The sequence below is a fragment of the Polypterus senegalus genome, chromosome 9 (genome assembly GCF_016835505.1).
Source record: "Polypterus senegalus isolate Bchr_013 chromosome 9, ASM1683550v1, whole genome shotgun sequence".
NCBI lineage: Eukaryota > Metazoa > Chordata > Cladistia > Polypteriformes > Polypteridae > Polypterus > Polypterus senegalus.
In genome coordinates, this window is record NC_053162.1 from 88317425 (window position 1) to 88337900 (window position 20476).

General features: G+C 39.4%; 1 protein-coding gene across 1 annotated transcript; it reads right to left on the bottom strand.

The window, feature by feature from the left end:
* Positions 1-1973: 1973 nt before the first annotated feature.
* nob1 (NIN1 (RPN12) binding protein 1 homolog) lies at positions 1974-20287 on the bottom strand. The gene is made up of 9 exons (XM_039763415.1): positions 20159-20287; positions 11456-11588; positions 10937-11070; positions 10777-10848; positions 7964-8095; positions 7478-7723; positions 6980-7077; positions 2497-2641; positions 1974-2335 (listed from the first exon to the last, which is right to left on the bottom strand). The coding sequence occupies exons 1-9, from the start codon at positions 20225-20227 to the stop codon at positions 2066-2068; spliced, it is 1299 nt and encodes a 432-aa protein (XP_039619349.1). The 5' UTR covers positions 20228-20287; the 3' UTR covers positions 1974-2065.
* Positions 20288-20476: the final 189 nt, after the last annotated feature.

Consider the following 20476-nt stretch of genomic DNA (forward strand, 5'->3'; position numbering starts at 1 on the left):
AAAAATGCATACTGCTTACCCCAACAGAATGTTGCAATGTTGTTCTTTCTTCCCACAACAATGGCTGAACTGCAACAGCTGCCCCCATGTGCAATTTGGCAGACTGCTGTCTAATAAATGGGAAGGGTGCTTTGATTTTTTCAAATGACACACATTCTACTTTCTCCATCTCTCTCTCTCTCTCTCTCTCTCTCTCTCTCTCTCTATAGTATATATATATTTTTTTTTTTGGTAAAGGCATTTGAGTCTTGGAACTTTTGGTGTTGTCATTTGGATTTACAGTGCGACTTCTTGTTTACCAGTGCCAGATTAGAACAATCTGGATGAGAAGCGGCCATTCAGCCCAACAGCGCGCCAGCAACCATCCACTGTGAGATTCAACTGTGGTCTCGTCTGAAACGGGAGCAGTGCCAGATTTAAACTCTGTACTTTGATATGTTCTGAAAGAATACAGTTTGTGCTTCAAAATGGTCTGTAGGCCCTGGGTCTTCAATAATGGATGTGTACGCGGCTACGGCTACTTGAGGGGTCTTTTTTTTTTTTTGGACTGCTTCAAAACCATTTTTCTTACATTCACTGACACTTTTGTGGTGTCCAGAATAGAAATCTGAATACCACTCAAAATGTATTGTTTAGTAAACCATTATGGAATTTTGAAACGTGCACTGCTGCTCCGTGTACACATCCAAACTTGTTCTCCAGGTGTACAAATTCTGAAAGAACAATGTCTGTTGAGGAGTAGAACTGGAATGTTCAGTGAAGGAGAAGAAAACGGACAACCAGGAGGCGGAGCTTAATTTGAGATTTATATGTAAAGATTCTTCCTATTAAATGTTGACTTCAAATGTGAATTAAAAATATTCAAAAATATAATCATTGCATCAGACACGGTTTAAAAAATTTCAAAAATATATTTTTTTTTTAGTGAAAGGTATAGACACTTCAAAGCAACACTGAATTGGCCAAAGCCATGGCTGAAATCTCAGGTGTTCACCTCAGCCACTTTCTCCATTAGTCACCGATTACTACTGCTAATGGAGAGAAAAGCCAAACAAAATGACACCTTTTATTGGCTAACCGAGGCAACTCGGGGGCCCGTCTCAGGCAAGATGTAATCTAATCTGATGGAGTAAGCGATGTCTACTTGATTTCAACTGACTTCTATTTTAATTGTTTCAGTTTTGCTTTAACCAGAGCCCAAAAAAAAAAAGAGATGCAACCCTGAGCCAACAGCAACCTTGAATCTCATTTGCACCTGTCATTACTATATTTGAAAAGAAAAAAGTGAAGGTCTGAGAAATACTTAGGATTTGCTGTGGTCTGCAAATAAAGAAAAAGAATATCAGTTTAGTAATGACTGCTGTGGTGGAATGAAGACACTGAAACTACACAGAAGTGAATACCTGGCCATGTTAACAGCTCAATCATATCGTGGTTAGAGTGAAGGTGGTTTTTGAGGACCACCGCCCGAGTTAGCCGGTCAACGGTTGGGTTGCTTTGCACCTCTTTATTGTTCAGCCACCACTGAAGGAGAAAACAATCAAGCAAATTCAGTTACTAAATAAAAGTGGCTAGGAAGAAAACCTGTAGCCACTACGGCCCTCCAGGATCAGCGCAGGATAGCCGTCTTAAATGGTTGATCTCCAAAAGATGACACCTCAGTTATCAAGGTGCTTATAAGCCAAGTGAGATGCAACTGTGGTTGCGTCTGAAACAGCAGCACTGCCACATTTAGACATTGGTGACATTCGGCGTTTACAATCTCTTAGAAGCTCAGATTTTACAACATATGACCACTAAGTTTAAAATGTACTTGGATTTCACACATAAAAGCTAAATCTGACTCTACAAAAGAGATATTCATAAATAGAAACACCAGCATTATATACAATGCGAACTTCAGGATTGTGGAAAGTGATGCTATAATAGTAAAGGGAAAGAAAATGGAAAAAATAAATAAATTACGGACATTATCAAAATATTAAGCAATCCATAATTTAGTATCAAGAGTGCCATCATTTAGTCCATACAGAATAACCAAAAATAAATTCTATATGCAATGCTCTCATTTTCTTTTCACATTTTTCTTGCCAGCCATATTTGGGTTGATCCTGCGGCGACCAGCACCAGACCGCTCATCACGGATGTTAAGGTTGGCAGCTCGACTATAAACGTCATTTTCACAAAAAGGAGACACCCCAGCAATGTAATCGGGGTCTAACACGTTTGTCTTCTTCCGGGCTTTCCTGGACAGCCGCTGTTGGGGGAACCTCTGGTCTTCCACGAGGTGAGGGTTGTGAGCATGCTTACCACCCTGGGGCTTTGGGAGAGAATGCTGGGGGGGAAAAAAAAAAAATCTATATGATGTAAACCCGGCATCAATTGATATTTAATAAAGGTTACAGACTAAATTCTAGCTGAATACACACGTGTATCCACCATATTTGTAGAATAATTAGCAAAAAGAGGCCAAACAATGTGCCAGTTCACACTCACCCGCAGGCCTCTGGGATTGAGCACTTTGGGGTTACGTGAAAAATGCATCTGAAAAGTGCCATCTCCCTGAATTGTCACAGAAACCTTCTTTAGAGTTTTATTTCCACAGTTTGGACAAAATACCTTTGTCATGTTGGAAGTTGTCCTGGAGAGAAATTGTGGAACACAAATTAATTCAAAACTGTCCAATAGGACACCGCATAGGGTGTAAAACAGGGGTGCCCACACATTTTGGGCTTGCAAGCTACTTTTAAAATGACCAGGTCAAAATGATTTTTTATATATATATATATATATATATATATATATATATATATATATATATAGTGCATCCGGAAAGTATTCACAGCACATCACTTTTTCCACATTTTGTTATGTTACAGCTTTATTCCAAAATGGATTAAATTCATTTATTTCCTCAGTATTCTACATACAACACCCCATAATGACAACGTGAAAAAAAGTTTACTTGACGTTTTTACAAATTTATTAAAAATAAAAAAATAAAAAAAAACGAGAAGTCACATGTACATAAGTATTCACAGCCTTTGTCATGAAGCTCAAAATTAAGCTCAGGTGCATCCTGTTTCCCCTGATCATCCTTGAGATGTTTCTGCAGCTTAATTGGAGTCCACCTGTGGTAAATTCAGTTGATTGGACATGATTTGGAAAGGCACACACCTGTCTATATAAGGTCCCACAGTTGACAGTTCATGTCAGAGCACAAACCAAGCATGAAGTCAAACGAATTGTCTGTAGACCTCCGAGACAGGATTGTCTCGAGGCACAAATCTGGGGAAGGTTACAGAAAAAATTCTGCTGCTTTGAAGGTCCCAATGAGCACAGTGGCCTCCATCATCCGTAAGTGGAAGAAGTTCGAAACCACCAGGACTCTTCCTAGAGCTGGCCGGCCATCTAAACTGAGCAATCGGGGGAGAAGGGCCTTAGTCAGGGAGGTGACCAAGAACTTGATGGTCACTCTGTCAGAGCTCCAGAGGTCCTCTGTGGAGAGAGGAGAACCTTCCAGAAGAACAACCATCTCTGCAGCAATCCACCAATCAGGCCTGTATGGTAGAGTGGCCAGACGGAAGACACTCTTTAGTAAAAGGCACATGGCAGCCCGCCTGGAGTTAGCCAAAAGGCACCTAATGGACTCTCAGACCATGAGAAACAAAATTCTCTGGTCTGATGAGACAAAGATTGAATTCTTTGGTGTGAATGCCAGGTGTCACGTTTGGAGGAAACCAGGCACCACTCATCACCAGGCCAATACCATCCGTACAGTGAAGTATGGTGGTGGCAGCATCATGCTGTGGGGATGTTTTTCAGCGGCAGGAACTGGGAGTCTAACCTGGATAAAGGGAAAGATGACCGCAGCAATATACAGAGACATCCAGGATGAAAACCTGCTCCAGAGCGCTCTTGACCTCAGACTGGGGCGACGGTTCATCTTTCAGCAGGACAACAACCCTAAGCACACAGCCAATATATCAAAGGAGTGGCTTCAGGACAACTCTGTGAATGTCCTTGAGTGGCCTTGCCAGAGCCCAGACTTGCATCCAATTGAACATCTCTGGAGAGATCTTAAAATGGCTGTGCACCGACGCTTCCCATGATGGTTTAAGTTTTCACCAAAATCAATACACTGGAGCAGATTAAAAATAACTCGGATTGCTTTGCTGTGTATTCCTCATTAAAATAATTGTGGAAAAATACATCAAATGAAACATTAAACATCACATTCTATACATTGCAATTTTTAGTATGAGTACTGTATATAGAACTTTTTGTTTTAAATTTATATACACACACACACACATACAGAACATCGCAATGCAGTCAGAAGGAAAGACACACAATCACCGATTCACACACATTTAAGTTCGACCAGACACACGTTAAACTGGGACACTGAAAGTAAAACTCCGAGCCAACAGTAAGAGTGCCAGAGTGCTGGCTGTATCATGGCTCTCGAATGAGAACACCATTAACAGACACTTGGACTTGAACCTAGCATATACAGACTTAAAAAGAAGAATGTCTAAATAAAAAAAAAAAGACTTTATGACCAACACATATCAAACCCCACCTTACTAATACTTGTGAAGTTAGACAACACGTCATTAAGTCCCACTCCTCTGACATACCTAGAGACAGTGCACATCCAAAACAAAACAAGCCCCTCAGCAGCGGGGTATAATCTATGGACAATACAGTCCCAATACTATAAACATAAAATATAATTTTAAAACAGTCCTGAAAGAGGAAACCCATGGAATGATGTTAAACAGCCGCCATGGATAAGATGATAACGCGATAGTAAGTCCTACTACAATAAACCAAGGGTATGATGTTAAACAGTCCTAATGTTTGGGGAATTTATATACTGTATTTGTGTGTACCACGCACATTTTTCCCCGAAAATTAGCATTAGAAAATCAGGTGAGCGTCATACACGAGGAAATGTAATTCTGTAATGTTTACTTTTCCTGCTTGGGCTCGCGTGCTTGTTCGCGCTCTCTCTCTCTTTACGCTTCCTATACAATCACAACACGCGTTGTACACGGGGCAAAACGATTTTCGTGATTTTCTTTGTAAAAATTAGGGTGTACGTCTTACACGAGGGCGTGTGTTACACAAGTAAAAACGGTATACATACACAAAATAATTGTAATTAAAAAAAAATTACTTTCAAGAAGGAAATAGGATGTGTAATTACAGCGCAAGTCTCACTGCAAGTGGATCAAACTAAATGCAGTATGTTTAGCAGCCGTTGAAGGTGAGAAATCGGGGAAATTACGAATGTGGTTATTTTCAAATATAGTCTCTTGTTTCTGTCTGAGAAGTAACATTATATTTACGTTTAGATTGTAAATGCACAATGAGGCTTCTAGGTTTGGAGGCATTCGATCCACGCATGCGTTAAGCTGCTGCTATCTCATTGTCTGATTTGAAGTCCTTTCCAATTATTTTAGAGAATAGTTCAGCTGTGAATTTCACTGGGTTTGGGCTTTCTCGGTTTTCAGAGACCCCTTTAATTCTGATATTATTCCTTCTGTATTCATCTTCCAGTGCAGCTAGTCTGTCTTCAAGTACTCTGCATACGGAATTTGCAGCCGTTGCTTTTCCGTCAGCGATAAATGCCAGTTGTTCAACTATTTCGATACGAGTCGTGAATGTTTGTTTAACGTCTTCAAACTGAGCATCAAGTGCTCTAAATTTACTCTCAAACTTAAGACACAATTTTCTGTATTTTTTTCTCATTTTCTTCTAGCATACCTTTAAAGGTTGCCTCAAAGCAATTACTGAAACGTTTCTCCTGGTCTTTAATATCGTGAAGCAGCTTCTCATTGGTCTTGTGTATGTTCTGTAGATCTTTCGTTATATCATTTGTAACCTCCTTTATATTATTCTTGAGCTCCTTTACCAAACAGCAGAGATCATTGTGATAATCATTACCTTCAGCTCGGACAGTTTGTTTTGGTCTTCTCCGAGCTACCTGGGTGGAGTAGCAAGCCCAATTGGAGTCGGTGTTGCTGGCTCGCGGGGGTAGTTGACATCGCGAAAGGCAAGGCCATTTTCAGTTTCAATGAACCTTCTGGAATCGGCGAGTAGTCCTGGCTGACTCACTTGCTCATTCGATCTCAGCTAGAGACGATGCAGCAGCGTCAAGTCCCAGGAGATCTGTGATTTCCCCCATCTTTTCCAGGTCAGTCTCTGGCAGGCTGTATCTTGAGCTTGAACTTGTTTAGGCTTGGATGAAGCATTAGCTGTGTTTTCCGTTTCTTTCTGAGCATTTTTTCTGCCACTCATGCTTATATATACTGTAATTGAAGCCCATTGGGTTAAGTAGATATAGGATACTTCAGAAGGATTAAAAAATGGGAAAATAACACCGCAGTGACAATTTAATTCCCAGAAAACACCTTTAAAAATATACATGTGGAACTGTACACTAGTGGCTACTGTCGCCTTCAAAGTACTGCCCTTGTGCATCTATCGCCGACTTAAATGGCTTTCCCATTTCTGCAAACAGGTCCTGAACTCATTTTCAATATCAACACCCGTCACTGTTTTTTTTGGCCATCCAATTCTCACCTATCTTTGAACTTCTTGTGCCACTCAAATGCACTCAACTTTTTCAGATCATCTTCGCCATATGCCACTTGCAACAGTTGTAATGTTTGCATTTGCCGATTTTCACACAAAATGTAATGTTAATACTTGTATATTGCTCTAAATTTTGATCACCCAAAACTTGGGCCCACTTTGTATGCTAGACCAGACACCTGAAGAGGTCTCTTCACCATGGGCATAACTAGCCATAAAATACATCTTTTTTTTTTCTTTTTCAGAGTATTAACATTGGCTTGTGACATTATACTTCCGATAGAAATAACAGACTTTCTGAAAATATCACTTATTGGACCCAAAGAAAAAATAAAAAGCTCCTTTTCATACTATAATAAACTGTAAGACTCACCTGAAGCAGGCATGACAACGTAAAACAAAGTTTCTTGCTTGTTTGATGAGCATTCCGTTGACAGAGAGGACATTCAGGCCAATGTGAATCAGTACATTCTGAAAGGATTTACAAGACTGATGAACAGCTGATCAGAGTTTAATTTATAAATAAGACTAAGATACACCATAAAGAGAACACCCACTACAACAATCTACACTTTGTAATATTAACTAATGATGAACTGCTTTCAGCTTGAAGATAACACTTGTCTAAGGTGTCATTTAAAACTCTTTTACTTTAAGTTTAATATATGTTATCTCATTTTACTGAGCGAAACTAAGTGATAACAATCACTAAACTTTCACATGTAAACTAATACATTACTTTTACCCGAGATTAGATGTATGCCAAACACATCCCAATTTTACACAGTAGGCAACTGTCCCAGAAGTTATACATTGGCATTGCAAGGCACAGCTAACTAATACGTTCATCGTTGTGATGGAGATAAATTACCTGCATAGCAAAATCTGTAGTCAAACAGCCCACAGTTACTTGTGCAGGAATCTCAGAGTATCCCATTTCCTGCTGGATTTGTTTGATATTACTTGGAGTTATCCAACCGCCACCATCATCGTCCTCATCATCACTATTATGACCAAAGTCTTCTCTCCCTTGATCATCATCTTCACCATCGATTCCCTCATCTTCCTCAGAATATTTCTCTTCAGTATGCTTTGTTTTCTGAGGCTCATTAAATTCCTGAAAGTAAAAATGAAATAAAGGTAAACTTTTGCGTGGTCAAATATTTTTCAATACTTCTGCACCAAGCATAACATGGCTTTCTGATATGTAACAAACAAAAGTTGAGAACATTTCTGAGTTAATAAGAAGCTTTCTTAAATTGATTACTTGTATCATACATAAAGTATAGGTGGTACTGTCATGTTTCACTCTATCCAAATTTATAATTCAGCTCAACAAAAATGTGCTCCAACTTACCAGTAATTCTAGAAGTTCAGCTTCTATATTAGGTAACGGATTCCTCCAAAACTGAAAACTGTTGAATTCAGTGTCCACTGGTGCAAGTGTTTCTAAGTTTGAACAAATGTTAGAAGGCTTCTCTGTTGTATTCTGTAAAGCAAACAACAATATTTCATTAGTTTACTCTTTGTTATACTTTACCATCCCACAAGAAGTGCACAGGAAAATTCATTTAGACATACAAATATACAGTAACATCCCCAACACAATAACACAATGCTGTGATTTTACCAGTATGGGAAAAAAAAAAAAAAGATTCAGATCTACTGTATTTTAAGTTTTCTGCCTCCACAAAATTTACATATATAAAGAAAAATGTATTCTTACACATGTTAACATATGCTCAAAAAATAAAATCTACTGCAGTTTCTAATCTGTGAAGATAAGAGACCCTACATTGTTGCTGAAAACTAAGGCTTTCCACAGACACTGCAGTATGCTATACCAACCAGAAAAGAAATGAATGAATGAAGTTATTGTACTGAGGCTTTAGGAAGATTTTCAGCAAAACATCACCATGTCTCTCAGGTCAGTGGACAGAACAGCCCTAACTTGCAACAGCTGAACATCCAGGGCAGAAGATTCCTACGTGACAATCACCCGTCACGACATTAAAAACGACTGTGTTACAGGCAAGTGTGCTGCATGGCAGTCACAGCGGGAGCAACCTCACTGCTTATACAGTATGCAGAGCTGCTCAGATGACTGGCTGCTGTTCCAAAAACCTTTCTAGCATTTTCAATAAAGGGTCCACCGCATTACCACAATCAATCACAAGTTTGTGTGTTGGCAATTCCAATAGACGTTGCTTCTCAACACACCTCACCTAGCCAAGCAAGCTAATGTTGGAATATTCAGAGCAGCCTGGAATACCAAAGTGAGTTTATACTCAAAGCAGCCGACGTGAATTATCTTCATACTGTAAGCTGTGCCGTACAGATCATATTAGTGGCATTGTCAGTCACAATAGCTGGTTCTTTTTCTTTTATGTTCCATTCATCTAATGCTGCTGTCAACAAGCATTAGCTCTAGATCCCAATTTTTAAATGTTTACACAACCTCCTCAGATAGAAAGGAAACATTTAAAGACACATTTTCAAAAACTGATTAAGCAACTGAAGATGTGTAACTTGTACAATTCTAGAAAGGCACAAGTCTTCCTACTATACCTTTAATTTTGACTAATTCAAGATTTTAAATGTCCAATGGGGAAATAAATTTAGCTAACAGTTTAGTTGAAGGGTGTCTACATGCAGATTTATAACACACAAATAGGTTATTGAATAACATACTTATTATTTAAGAAGCAATATTTATAATAATGTAGTCCTTAATGATGATACAGATATTTTATAAAGTAGATGCCATTGCACTGTATTAAAACAAGAACTCCCTCCTAGTATGTGTGAATTATGATGTGGCAAATACATATGTTAGTTAAATTATGGTAAATTCTGAATGAGTAGAGTGCTGAGTGTTTTCTCTCAAATAATGTTGGTAACTGTTGATTACTAATCAAATATTTCTCTCTATTAAAAAAGAAAGTCTTGGACGAGACTACTGCCAAGAGATTTTTGCAAGTCCCACGAGACAAGACTATTGCCAAAAAATTTTCAAATCCTGCCCTCCTCTCAACCATTAACGGTTAGCGGCCCACGCCCACGGTCCTCTCTCCTCTCATTCGTGTAAATGCTTTTGTCAGGCACAGTTCCTGCGCTCTTACAAATTTTTATGTCTTCCTCAGTTTAAGTTCCCAATAAAAAAAGACTTATTACGCGATGTAAAAATCTTATTATTCATATTAAAAAATAATTATCACTAGAATTACTTGTATTATCAGAAGTTATCCATCCCATGAGAAAAATGAACACACTTAATTACCATTCGTGTGTATTAGATTTCAAGAATGCTTTTATACTGTAACTTCTAAAATTACTACTGATTTGTATAATGGGAAGTCATTTTAAAAAGGTATGGCTGTCATCTGTGTGAAGTTTGCACATTCTAGCCTTGAGCTTTCTTCCCCCATTTCCAAAAAAAAAAAAAAAACAAGCAATTACCATAAGTGGCAACTATAAACTAGTGAGTGTGGGTGTCTGTGCCAGCGCTGGACTGCTGCACTGTCTAGAGAGACTTCCTACCTTGTATCCAGTAACACTAGGATTGGTTTTGCAAGCTTTAAATTTGATTTAGCAAATTTGGCAATAAGTGCATATTCTTAAAAAGATTCTGTTTTCTCTTTAAGGCACCAATGCTGTTCAAGTGCCATTACATGTTTTTCAAATACATTATTCTGTGTTACTCTATACTGGATATGAGGGATAGAAAATTAATGGATATTCTCTGTATACAGTTAAGGTATGCAATATATGCATTATACTTTTGTTAACTACAACCTAAAAATTAATGAAAAATGAACGACAATTCTGCAAATTCAAATATATTTAAGATTAACAGGTGCTTTTTAACTAAAAGAAAAGCTTGTGTGAGGCAACAATAATCTCTCCCAATGACGCAGACCTAAACCACATTACAAAACAAAAATGCACCGAATGCAAAGCACTACATCAACTTAATAAAAGTATACTTTAAATCTATATGTGCCTTGTTTTTACATAATAGGAAACAAAAGAAGCACACTTTTCTTCCTAACTAACATAATCATCACAACTGGAAAGGGGGGATTGAAATAAGGGTATCTGTTAATGATGTTTCAATACTTTCATTTTCTCACCTCAGATACAGTAAGATTGCCTGTACTTAAGCCTTACCTTAGACGGAAAGTGAAATCCAGCAATATCAAAAGGGGTTTCTGGGTGTCTGTGTGTGCTGTTTACCAAAACCTAAAATCAAATCAATAGGTCATATCAAAATGCTGTCATTTTCCAGATGGAGTGTTAAAAACAAACACAAATTATTTTCAAAACTCACTTTTACTTCTGGTTCCTTTTTTAAATGGCTGACCCCGACATGCTCAGCTTCCAGCTGGTATGTGAGAGCTAACACTTTAATATCTGTAGCTGATAAACTTGGGTAGTCACCAGTCTTTTTTGAAAATTCAGTCACTGAAGGAAAGAGATCAAAGCAATTTCAAAAATTCACAATTTGCATTTTTTTTTTAACTGACTGAAGATTTTTACAGTTAAACAAGAATTTTCATCAAAAGTGTAACTGTCAATAACTAAATTAATAAGGCAGGAAAAAACACATTTTGATTTTTGTTATTTTAACAGAATATTATTTTTACGATATGGTAATGAAAATCTGTTCATGGTATAATGTATATACAATTTAAAACAGCACATTGTGACGGTAAAAGGAGATCACTTAAAGTATGTTCATGATTTTCAGTAGAAGAAATGTTAAGAGCAAGTGATTGATCGATAAACAAATATGAAGAGCGATCAAATTCAATCAATCAAAACTGACTGATGGGTTAATGGTACTCACCCAGTTTCACATACTCAGGCAAAGGTTCCTTTAACTCCAGCTTATACGGCAGAAATGCCAGCCTTTTTTTGGTTTCTTTGTCCCTGATTTCACTGACCACTTCTTTCAGTGTATAGAGGTTTTTTCCAAATTCCTGTTGAAAAAATAATAGGACCATTAAAACATGCTGATGAGACGGTTGTAAAATGTCTAAAAAAAGATGACCATTCTAAAGCAAATACATGTTAGTTAGCGTTTATCAGATATGCTAGTGACAGGGCATGCAATAGAGTGGATTTAATTCAGCCAGGTAACTTACTCTGTAAAAAAGTGACCTAAGCAACTGTGCTCCAAATCTAAATATACAGGTAGTCAGGGCTGTGGAGTCGGTAGATAAATGCTCCGACTCCGACTCCTCAGTTTCTAAATCTTCTGACTCCTCTGTATGTATATACTATGCTAATGTATTTTCTACATCCATTGAAGGAAAGGAAGGCAACATACATGTCATTTCACCACAGAACTACTGGCTAGGAAGCCAACACTCTACTATAATGCCAGATTAAAGACAAACACAATTGATTGGCGGCGCGAGATTGCGGGTGTCCACATGGACGGCAGATCCAGCTTGCGAAAATCTCGACCACCGCCCCATCCAAAGTAATGTGATGCCTCTGTCTGCTGCAGTGGCTGTCTCCTCTGTCAGCCAGCCGGAAGTTTAGTGCATTGTCACTCACCGGCCAGCTGATCAGCAGAACGAGCCTCTGCTGGAGACAGGTAGGGAGATCTGTGTTCTCGGCTCCTTGCCCCTTCACTAGCGCGTAGCGAAGGGGAGCCGACGGAGCTGAGAACACACCAGATGATTTTTCAGGCGTTTGACGCGTGATGACTCGTTGAACGGTCGAAAAATCGGCAGTGCATCTGTAAATGTATGGGGGGCTTTAGGCTAGGTTCACAGTTCCCTGTAACAGTGGAACACGACACAATGGAAAGAGGTGCCGCACCTTACCTGTGCATTACATCCCATATAGTGACGCATACAGTCAATGAAAAGCATGCTTCATGGTTACTTGACATGTTCGTTTTGTGGTAACATTATGCACTGCATGCATTGGGCTTTATTCTTACAGCAGAGAAGTAGTTCATTATGACTGTTTGTGAATTGGGACATTTCAACTTACTTTTTTAATTCCCATTTAAATTTAGTAGGAGTCGGTTAACTTTTTGCCGACTCCGACTCCAGGTACCCAAAATTGTCTCCGACTCCTCGACTCCGATTCCACAGCCCTGCAGGTAGTCCCCGGGTTACAGACATCCGACCTATGACTTACGAACGGGGCCACTGCTGCGACGCACACGCCTCAGTAACTGCCGCTCCGTCATCTTCGGCCTGGGGACGCTGCAAGCGGTGGCTGGAGGGGGTGATTTCGCTGCTCATGCAGTGTAGTGTCCCTCGGGCACTCCCAGTGGCATGCGGTGACCTGAGGTCCATAGTCACTGGGGCCACAGCTATTGCTCGTGTGCAGGGCGGAGGCTTGATGGTGTGGTTTGGCACCCGCCCACTACGCCGCCGCAGCTACTGCTCCTGACTGGACGCAGGCTGGATGGAGCGGAGGGGGGTGTTTCACTGCCTGCTAACCACACACAGCTGCCCCGTTCATTATCGGTGGGCGGACGCTGCAGGCAGCATGCTGTATGCAAGTGGAGGTGACTGTGTGGTGGGTGGGGAGTGAACTGCCCCTCGTCACCTCCACTCATTCTCAATAGCAAGCCCGCTTGCACTGCTACATATGCAGCAGGAAGTTGTCCCTCGTCAGCACACCAGGTGCCTTCTCGCCGTGATAGTGTGTACAGTGCTGTGCAGAAGAGCTAATCGTAACCTTTTCTTCACCCCTCAACAACATCTCTGAAACGCAAATCTGATGAAAGTGCTGGTGATAAAGTAAAGAAGAGAAAAACCATCACCATGGAAAATAAAGTAGAGATAATAAAAAGGTCAGAGAGGTGAAACTCCATCATTCATTGGCAGAGAACTTGGTTACAGTCGGTCAACAATTGGAAAAATTTTAAAAGATAAAGGTAGAATAATGGAGCATGTGAAACGCCATACCCCAATGAATGCTACAATAATTACCAAGCAATGCAGTGGTTTAATTATTGACATAGAAAGGCTGTTGATAATTTGGATTGAAGACCAAAATCAGCGTAATAGGCCTATCAGTCTTTCTTTAGTGCAAGAAAAGGCTCATAGTCTTTTTAATTAATGATTTAAAAGCTGCTCGCACAGCAAGTGAAGGCGATTACAATGGACAATCTGTGGCAAGTAGGGGTTGATTAAACTGCTTTAAAGAAAGAGCAAATTTGCATAATATTAAAATTCAAGGTGAAGCAGCGAGTGCCAATGTATGCGCTGCAAGTGATTTTCCCAAGATACTGGAAGATATTATTGATGAGGGAGGTTATTTGCCAGACCAAATAATTAATGTAGACGAAACTGGCATGTTCTGGAAAAAATGCCCAAGAGGACCTACACTTCCAAAGAGGAAAAAAGTGCACCAGGACATACAGTGCATCTGGAAAGTATTTACAGCGCATCACTTTTTCCACATTTTGTTATGTTACAGCCTTATTCCAAATGGATTAAATTCAATTTTTTCCTCAGAATTCTACACAGAACACCCCATAATGACAACGTGAAAAAAGTTTACTTGAGGTTTTTGCAAATTTATTAAAAATAAAATTGAGAAATGACATGTACATAAGTATTCACAGCCTTTGCCATAAAGCTCAAAATTAAGCTCAGGTGCATCCTGTTTCCCCTGGTCATCCTTGAGATGTTTCTGCAGCTTAATTGGAGTCCACCTGTGGTAAACTTAGTTGATTGGACATGATTTGGAAAGGCACACACCTGTCTATATAAGGTCCCACAAGTTGACAGTTCATGTCAGAGCACAAACCAAGCATGAAGTCAAAGGAATTGTCTGTAGACCTCCGAGACAGGATTGTCTCGAGGCACAAATCTGGGAAAGATTACAGAAAAATTTCTGCTGCTTTGAAGGTCCCAATGAGCACAGTGGCCTCCATCATCCGAGCTCCAGAGGTCCTCTGTGGAGAGAGGAGAACCTTCCAGAAGGACAACTATCTCTTTAGCAATCCACCAATCAGGCCTGTATGGTAGAGTGGCCAGACGGAAGCCACTCCTTAGTAAAAGGCACATGGCAGCCCGCCTGGAATTTGCCAAAAAGCATCCGAAGGACTCTCAAACCAAGAGAAACAAAGTTCTCTGGTCTGATGAGACGAAGATTGAACTCTTTGGTGTGAATGCCAGGCGTCATGTTTGGAGGAAACCAGGCATCGCTCATCACCAGGCCAATACCATCCCTACAGTGAAGCATGGTGGTGGCAGCAGCATGCTGTGGGGATGTTTTTTAGCGACAGGAACTGGGAGACTAGTCAGGATAAAGGGAAAGATAACTGCAGCAGCTTTCAGCAGGACAACGACCCTAAGCACACAGCCAAGATATCAAAGGAGTGGCTTCAGGACAACTCTGTGAATGTCCTTGAGTGGCCCAGCCAGAGCCCAGACTTGAATCCGATTGAACAGCCCTGGAGAGATCTTAAAATGGCGGTGCACCGACGCTTCCCATCCAACATGATGGAACTTGAGAGGTGCTGCAAAGAGGAATTGGCGAAACTGCCCAAGGATAGGTGTGCCAAGCTTGTGGCATCATATTCAAAAAGACTTGAGGCTGTAATTGCTGCCAAAGGTTTGTCAACAAAGTATTGAGCAAAGGCTGTGAATACTTATGTACATGTGATTTCTCAGTTTTTTTATTTTTAATAAATTTGCAAAAACCTTAAGTAAACTTTTTCACGTTGTCATTATGGGGGTGTTGTGTGTAGAATTCTGAGGAAAAAAATGAATTTAATCAATTTTGGAATAAGGCTGTGACATAACAAAATGTGGAAAAAGTGATGCGCTGTGAATACTTTCCGGATGCACTGCAAGGCATCAAAGGATAGGCTGACTTTATTAGTTAGGGTAATGCATCTGGGGATTTCAAGCTCAAGCATTTGCTGGTGCATCACTACCTAAATCCGAGGGCACTATGTAATGTCACTAAGGCATCTTTTCCTGTTATTTGGATGGCAAATAAAAAGGCTTGGGTCACAGTTCCTGTCTTTCAAGAATGTTTTTTAAACCATTTTATCCCTGCTGTTGAGCATTATTGTTTGGGCAAAAACATTCCTTTCAAAATTCTCCTTCTCCTTGACAATCCCCCTGGACATCCAAACACTAATGACATGCACCCCAATGTAAAGGTGGAGTTTCTACATGACTACTCCAGCCAATGGATCAGGGAGTCATAGTCTCCTTTAAGGTCTATTATTTAAGAGGACATTCTCACAAGCTGTCAGGGCTACTCAAAATGATGAGATAACCTTAAGGGAGTTCTGGAAGAGTTATAACATTTATGATACCATTAAAAAGTTTGCTGACACTTGGGTTGAAGTGAAAGAGACAAATATGAGAGGCGTTTGGAAAAAAATGTGCCCCCAATTCACACCAGAATTTCTGGGGTTTACAGAAGATGAAATCACTGAAACCAGGCAAGCTGTGGTTGCTATTGGAAATCAGCTGCAGCTGGACATCAGTGAAAATGATATCATAGAATTACTCGACTCCCATGGCAAAGAACTCACCAATGAAGACCTTATGGAACTAGAACAGCAGATGCTAGCATTCAGCGAAGAAAACTAGGACCTAGGGACTCCAACAAAAAAGTTTTCTACAAAAGAGTTAGCTGATGTATTTTGTCTCATCGAAGCAGCAATGGAAAAGTTAGGGGCGCAAGATCCTGATACAGAGAGGTTCACCAAAGTTTACCAAACAGTTACCGAAGGCCTGAGATGTTACAAGGCTATTTATGATGAGAAAAAGAAAAGCCCTGTGCAAACCTCCCTTGATGCCTACTTTAACAGACCAGTCCCATCCACTTTATCAAGTTCTACCAACAATGTTTAAGGCTGTACTGTACTGTACAGTGATCCCTCGCTATATCACGCTTCACTTTCGCGGCTTCACTCTATCGCGATTTTTTTCTCATACACGCTTACGTCACTACGCATGCGCTTTCTGAGAACTTTTATCTAAGTCCTATGATGGCTCCTAAACGTGCTGCTTTTTCTAAGCCTTCTGATAATAAAACTAAGCGCCGGAGGAAAATGCTTACTATCCAGGAGAAGGTGAAACTCTTGGATATGATTAAAGATGGCAATACACTACAAAAGCCTCCTCACGCATATGAAAATACAGCGCCAGCAACTGCCTATCAAGATGTTCTTCAGCCGCGCACCCAGACACCCACTGCCTACTCCTAGTACTCCTTCAGCGGAAGAAGACAACAACGCACCTGCTGAAGATACTGCACCACCTCTGAAGACTCTCCTACTGAGGTCGTGCCTTCATAGGTTAGTGGTTGTGTGTAAGAACTGTGTGTGTTTGTGTGCAATTAAATGTACAGTACAATAATCTACTATATAAAAGCGTTCGGGATTGTCCTTCCATCCCGTGAGTGCAAAGCGTAGCGGTATTCCGCTTATCACAGACTTACTACTTGCGGCTTGAGGTACGAAGCGACGCGATGTGAGCAGAGTTCTGGTACTCCCATCATTCCCTTGCTTTTGTGCGCGACGAGCTGGAAAAATAGACAAAATTATGTCTCTGGAAATAATTAATGTCGATGGAGTACAAATGCCTCACCGCGTTGTAAATATCAGGGGAGATGGTGCTTGCTTATTCTCATCGATAGCTTATTTAGTGCATGAAACTCCGTCTTTAGTGGTACAGATTCGGGCTGACATTGTACGACTTTGGACAGGCTCTTGAGGGGATTAAAAAAAACTTAGGTTTTCTGGAGATGTTGCGAATGAGCACTTTGATGTTCTCATTCCCTACACTTACATGCCTGATGTACACATGGAGCGTACAAAAATTGAGGATAAAAGTCGGTCGCCTTAAAAGGCGAGTAAGCCTAGTAATATGATATTTGTAATGTCTAATATGTCTTATTTTCTCTTATTTTGTCTAATATATTGAGTAATACGAGTGTAATGGTGACTAAAGGGTGTTATTTCATGTCTAGAGGGCCCTAATAATGTTAAAAAATGTATTTAGAAGGTCGTAAACAGGTTTTCTATACTCTGCGAAAATATTCGATTTATAAATAATGAATCCTACTTCGCGAAAATTAATTTATCATGGTAGAGTTTGGAACGGATTAACCGTGATAAACAAGGGTTCACTGTATTTGAAAATGTTTAAGCATTTACTGTGCATGCACAGAAAGGTAAACACAAATAATATGTTGAGACAAACATCTGTCCAAATTGCATTTATTAAAATAATGTACCTGTTCCGACTTACATACAAATTCAACTTAAGTACAAACCTACAGTCCCTATCTCGTACGTAACCCGGGGACTACCTGTACAAGGTTGCATAGTTCTAAGCAAATTAAAAATTAAATTCAGTTAACAAGTTTTTCCCCTGAAGAATTATAACTATATTACCCTACAGGTAAAGGTGATATACCTGAACAAATGACGGTGCATTCATTCTGATAATCTAAATGTTTACAATACAGCTTTAAGTCAACATTGGCTATGGGACAAGTGCAATATGACGTATGTACGAATGGAAAATTTTTGTTTTAACTTGAGTAACTGTTTTGTTTTTTTATTTTATTTTTGCATTGGAACATTGCACCTAAATTTCATTGTACAATGTCTCATTGCTACAATGACAATAAACATTTTGATTTGATAAATTAACAAAATGCAGATCTGCCCCCAAGTAATTACATCCCCATAAAATTAGATTCAGGTGTTCCAGATTGGGTGCCAATGATTAGGCCCACTTTAGGGAGTATGCAGGTGGTACCACTTATTGAAACCACAGATATAGAGGGTCTGCTTTCTCTTTGCTGCCGACATGAGGGGTGTCGTCATACCAAGTTGTGGACACCTATGAAAGCAATCATTTCAAGGTAAAGAAAAATCATCTGTAAGTGGCACAAATTTCATGCAACTTTTGATTTGTCCAGGACTGGCCAGCCCAGCAAATTCAGCCCATAGCTGAACTTTTGATACTAAAACCCCAAAAGTTCATCGCAAGATCGGCAGGTAATTCTTGCAAAGGTTGGTGTCAAAGTACATGCATCTACAATCCGAAAGAGACTGCACAAGTTTGACATGCATGTGAAGTCAGCCAGAATAAAAAGCAAGACTACAGTTTTAAGTTGAACATCTAGGCTTTCTGGAACAATGCACTCTGAATAGATGAATTACAGACAAAGCGGTTTGTCCACAGTGACCGTAGCCTTGCTTGTTGAAAACTAAAGACCGCACTTACATCGAAAAGACAAAATTTTCCTTATGTTGGTATTCAAGGTATATTACTTTAATCTGTTTGCATGAAGATCTATTGTTTGTCTGTTGAAACATGTTGGAAAAAAAACTAATATCAATACATTATCACTTGAAAAACTTACTTACTGCCTGTTTGATACTTGCACTTAATACTTTATTACTTTCTCATATACGAAGTATAGGGTAAGTATCGTCCAAAGATTCAATGTCGAGATTTTGATGGATTTCGACATTTTAGGCCTCTCAGACTCCGAAAATAACATTTTTGGAATTGTGTCTGTGTGCATGTATGTAAACACGATAACTTGAGTACACTTTCACTTAGGTCAACCAAATTTAGCATACAAGTATTGGATATAAAACGTATATGTTTAGCAACCTTTGGGCTATTTTATTCATGCAGCTGCTAATTCAACTTTTATAGTATTAATTTGTTGTTTGATGAACCTTTAATGTACATGATATAAAAATATAATCATTGTATTGCGGTTTAATCCTCATTTATCCATCCCCATATCTGAGTATACCAGAAAGTCTAGAGGAGACCACTCCCGATTTTAATTTTAACCACTAAAGTGATAGCAAAAGATCTAAGTGCTGCTGGGTGAACTGAACCTGAAAATACACATTTGGTCAAATTTCAGACCAATCCTTATGATTTTGTAGCACATTTGTGCCGTGAATGTTCGAATCAAGCAAGTACTACACAATTTAACAGTCTCAATATAATTCTAACTTTAAAAAGACTCAAAAAAACTGGAATTCAGTTCTGAGGAATAATTGGCAGTAGTGCAATTCTTACAGACTGGTCCTGTTTACTAACAAAGCCAGGTTTTCGTTCGACTTCAACAAGAAACTTACAACTAAAGCAAAAAAAAAAACAAACTTATTGCTGATTGTCTCGCTAGTCAATGCTGTTGCTTTTAAAAGCGGTAAGCGTTTATTTATTTTTTGTAAAATTAAGTTGTACAAAGAAGTTTACCCCAGTGAACAAAATTATCCATCTTTGGAACATGATACATCGGGTTCTGATTATTGGGTCCAAAATCTTCAAATCCCCTCCTAATTTTAAAATGTAACATTTATTTATCTATAAGATTGATCCGTACATAGACTGCACAAAAAAAAGCTTAAAGAACAAACTCAAGAGCAAACAAACGAGATGAGAACGTCAGTGGGATATACGAATACCTACTGACATGCGAGTTTCCACTGAAACAACAAATAAAGCTGGGATGCGCATTTTTCTAACATTTAAGACAATATTACATACTGTAATAGTTTATACGTCACCTGTAACTGCGCATTCTTTAAAAACGCTCCCGAATCGGCGACAACATGATCCACCATGGTAGCAGACATCTTGGAAAATAATTTTGACCAATAAAAAAAGAGAACATATAAAAGGTGACTGAAGATGGATGGTATGATTGGATAAAACTTTTGCTATAAGCGGAAGAAGGAGGAGTTGAGTTCAACGTGTAGCTGCCACGTTCCTCGCCAAGTCCGAGTGGTGCACAGAGCGAGTTTTCGAGTACTTTGCTGTTATGCAAATGGTGGGAGGAACTGATATAAGAGGCGGTGATGCTAGATTTATTATTATTACCTGTT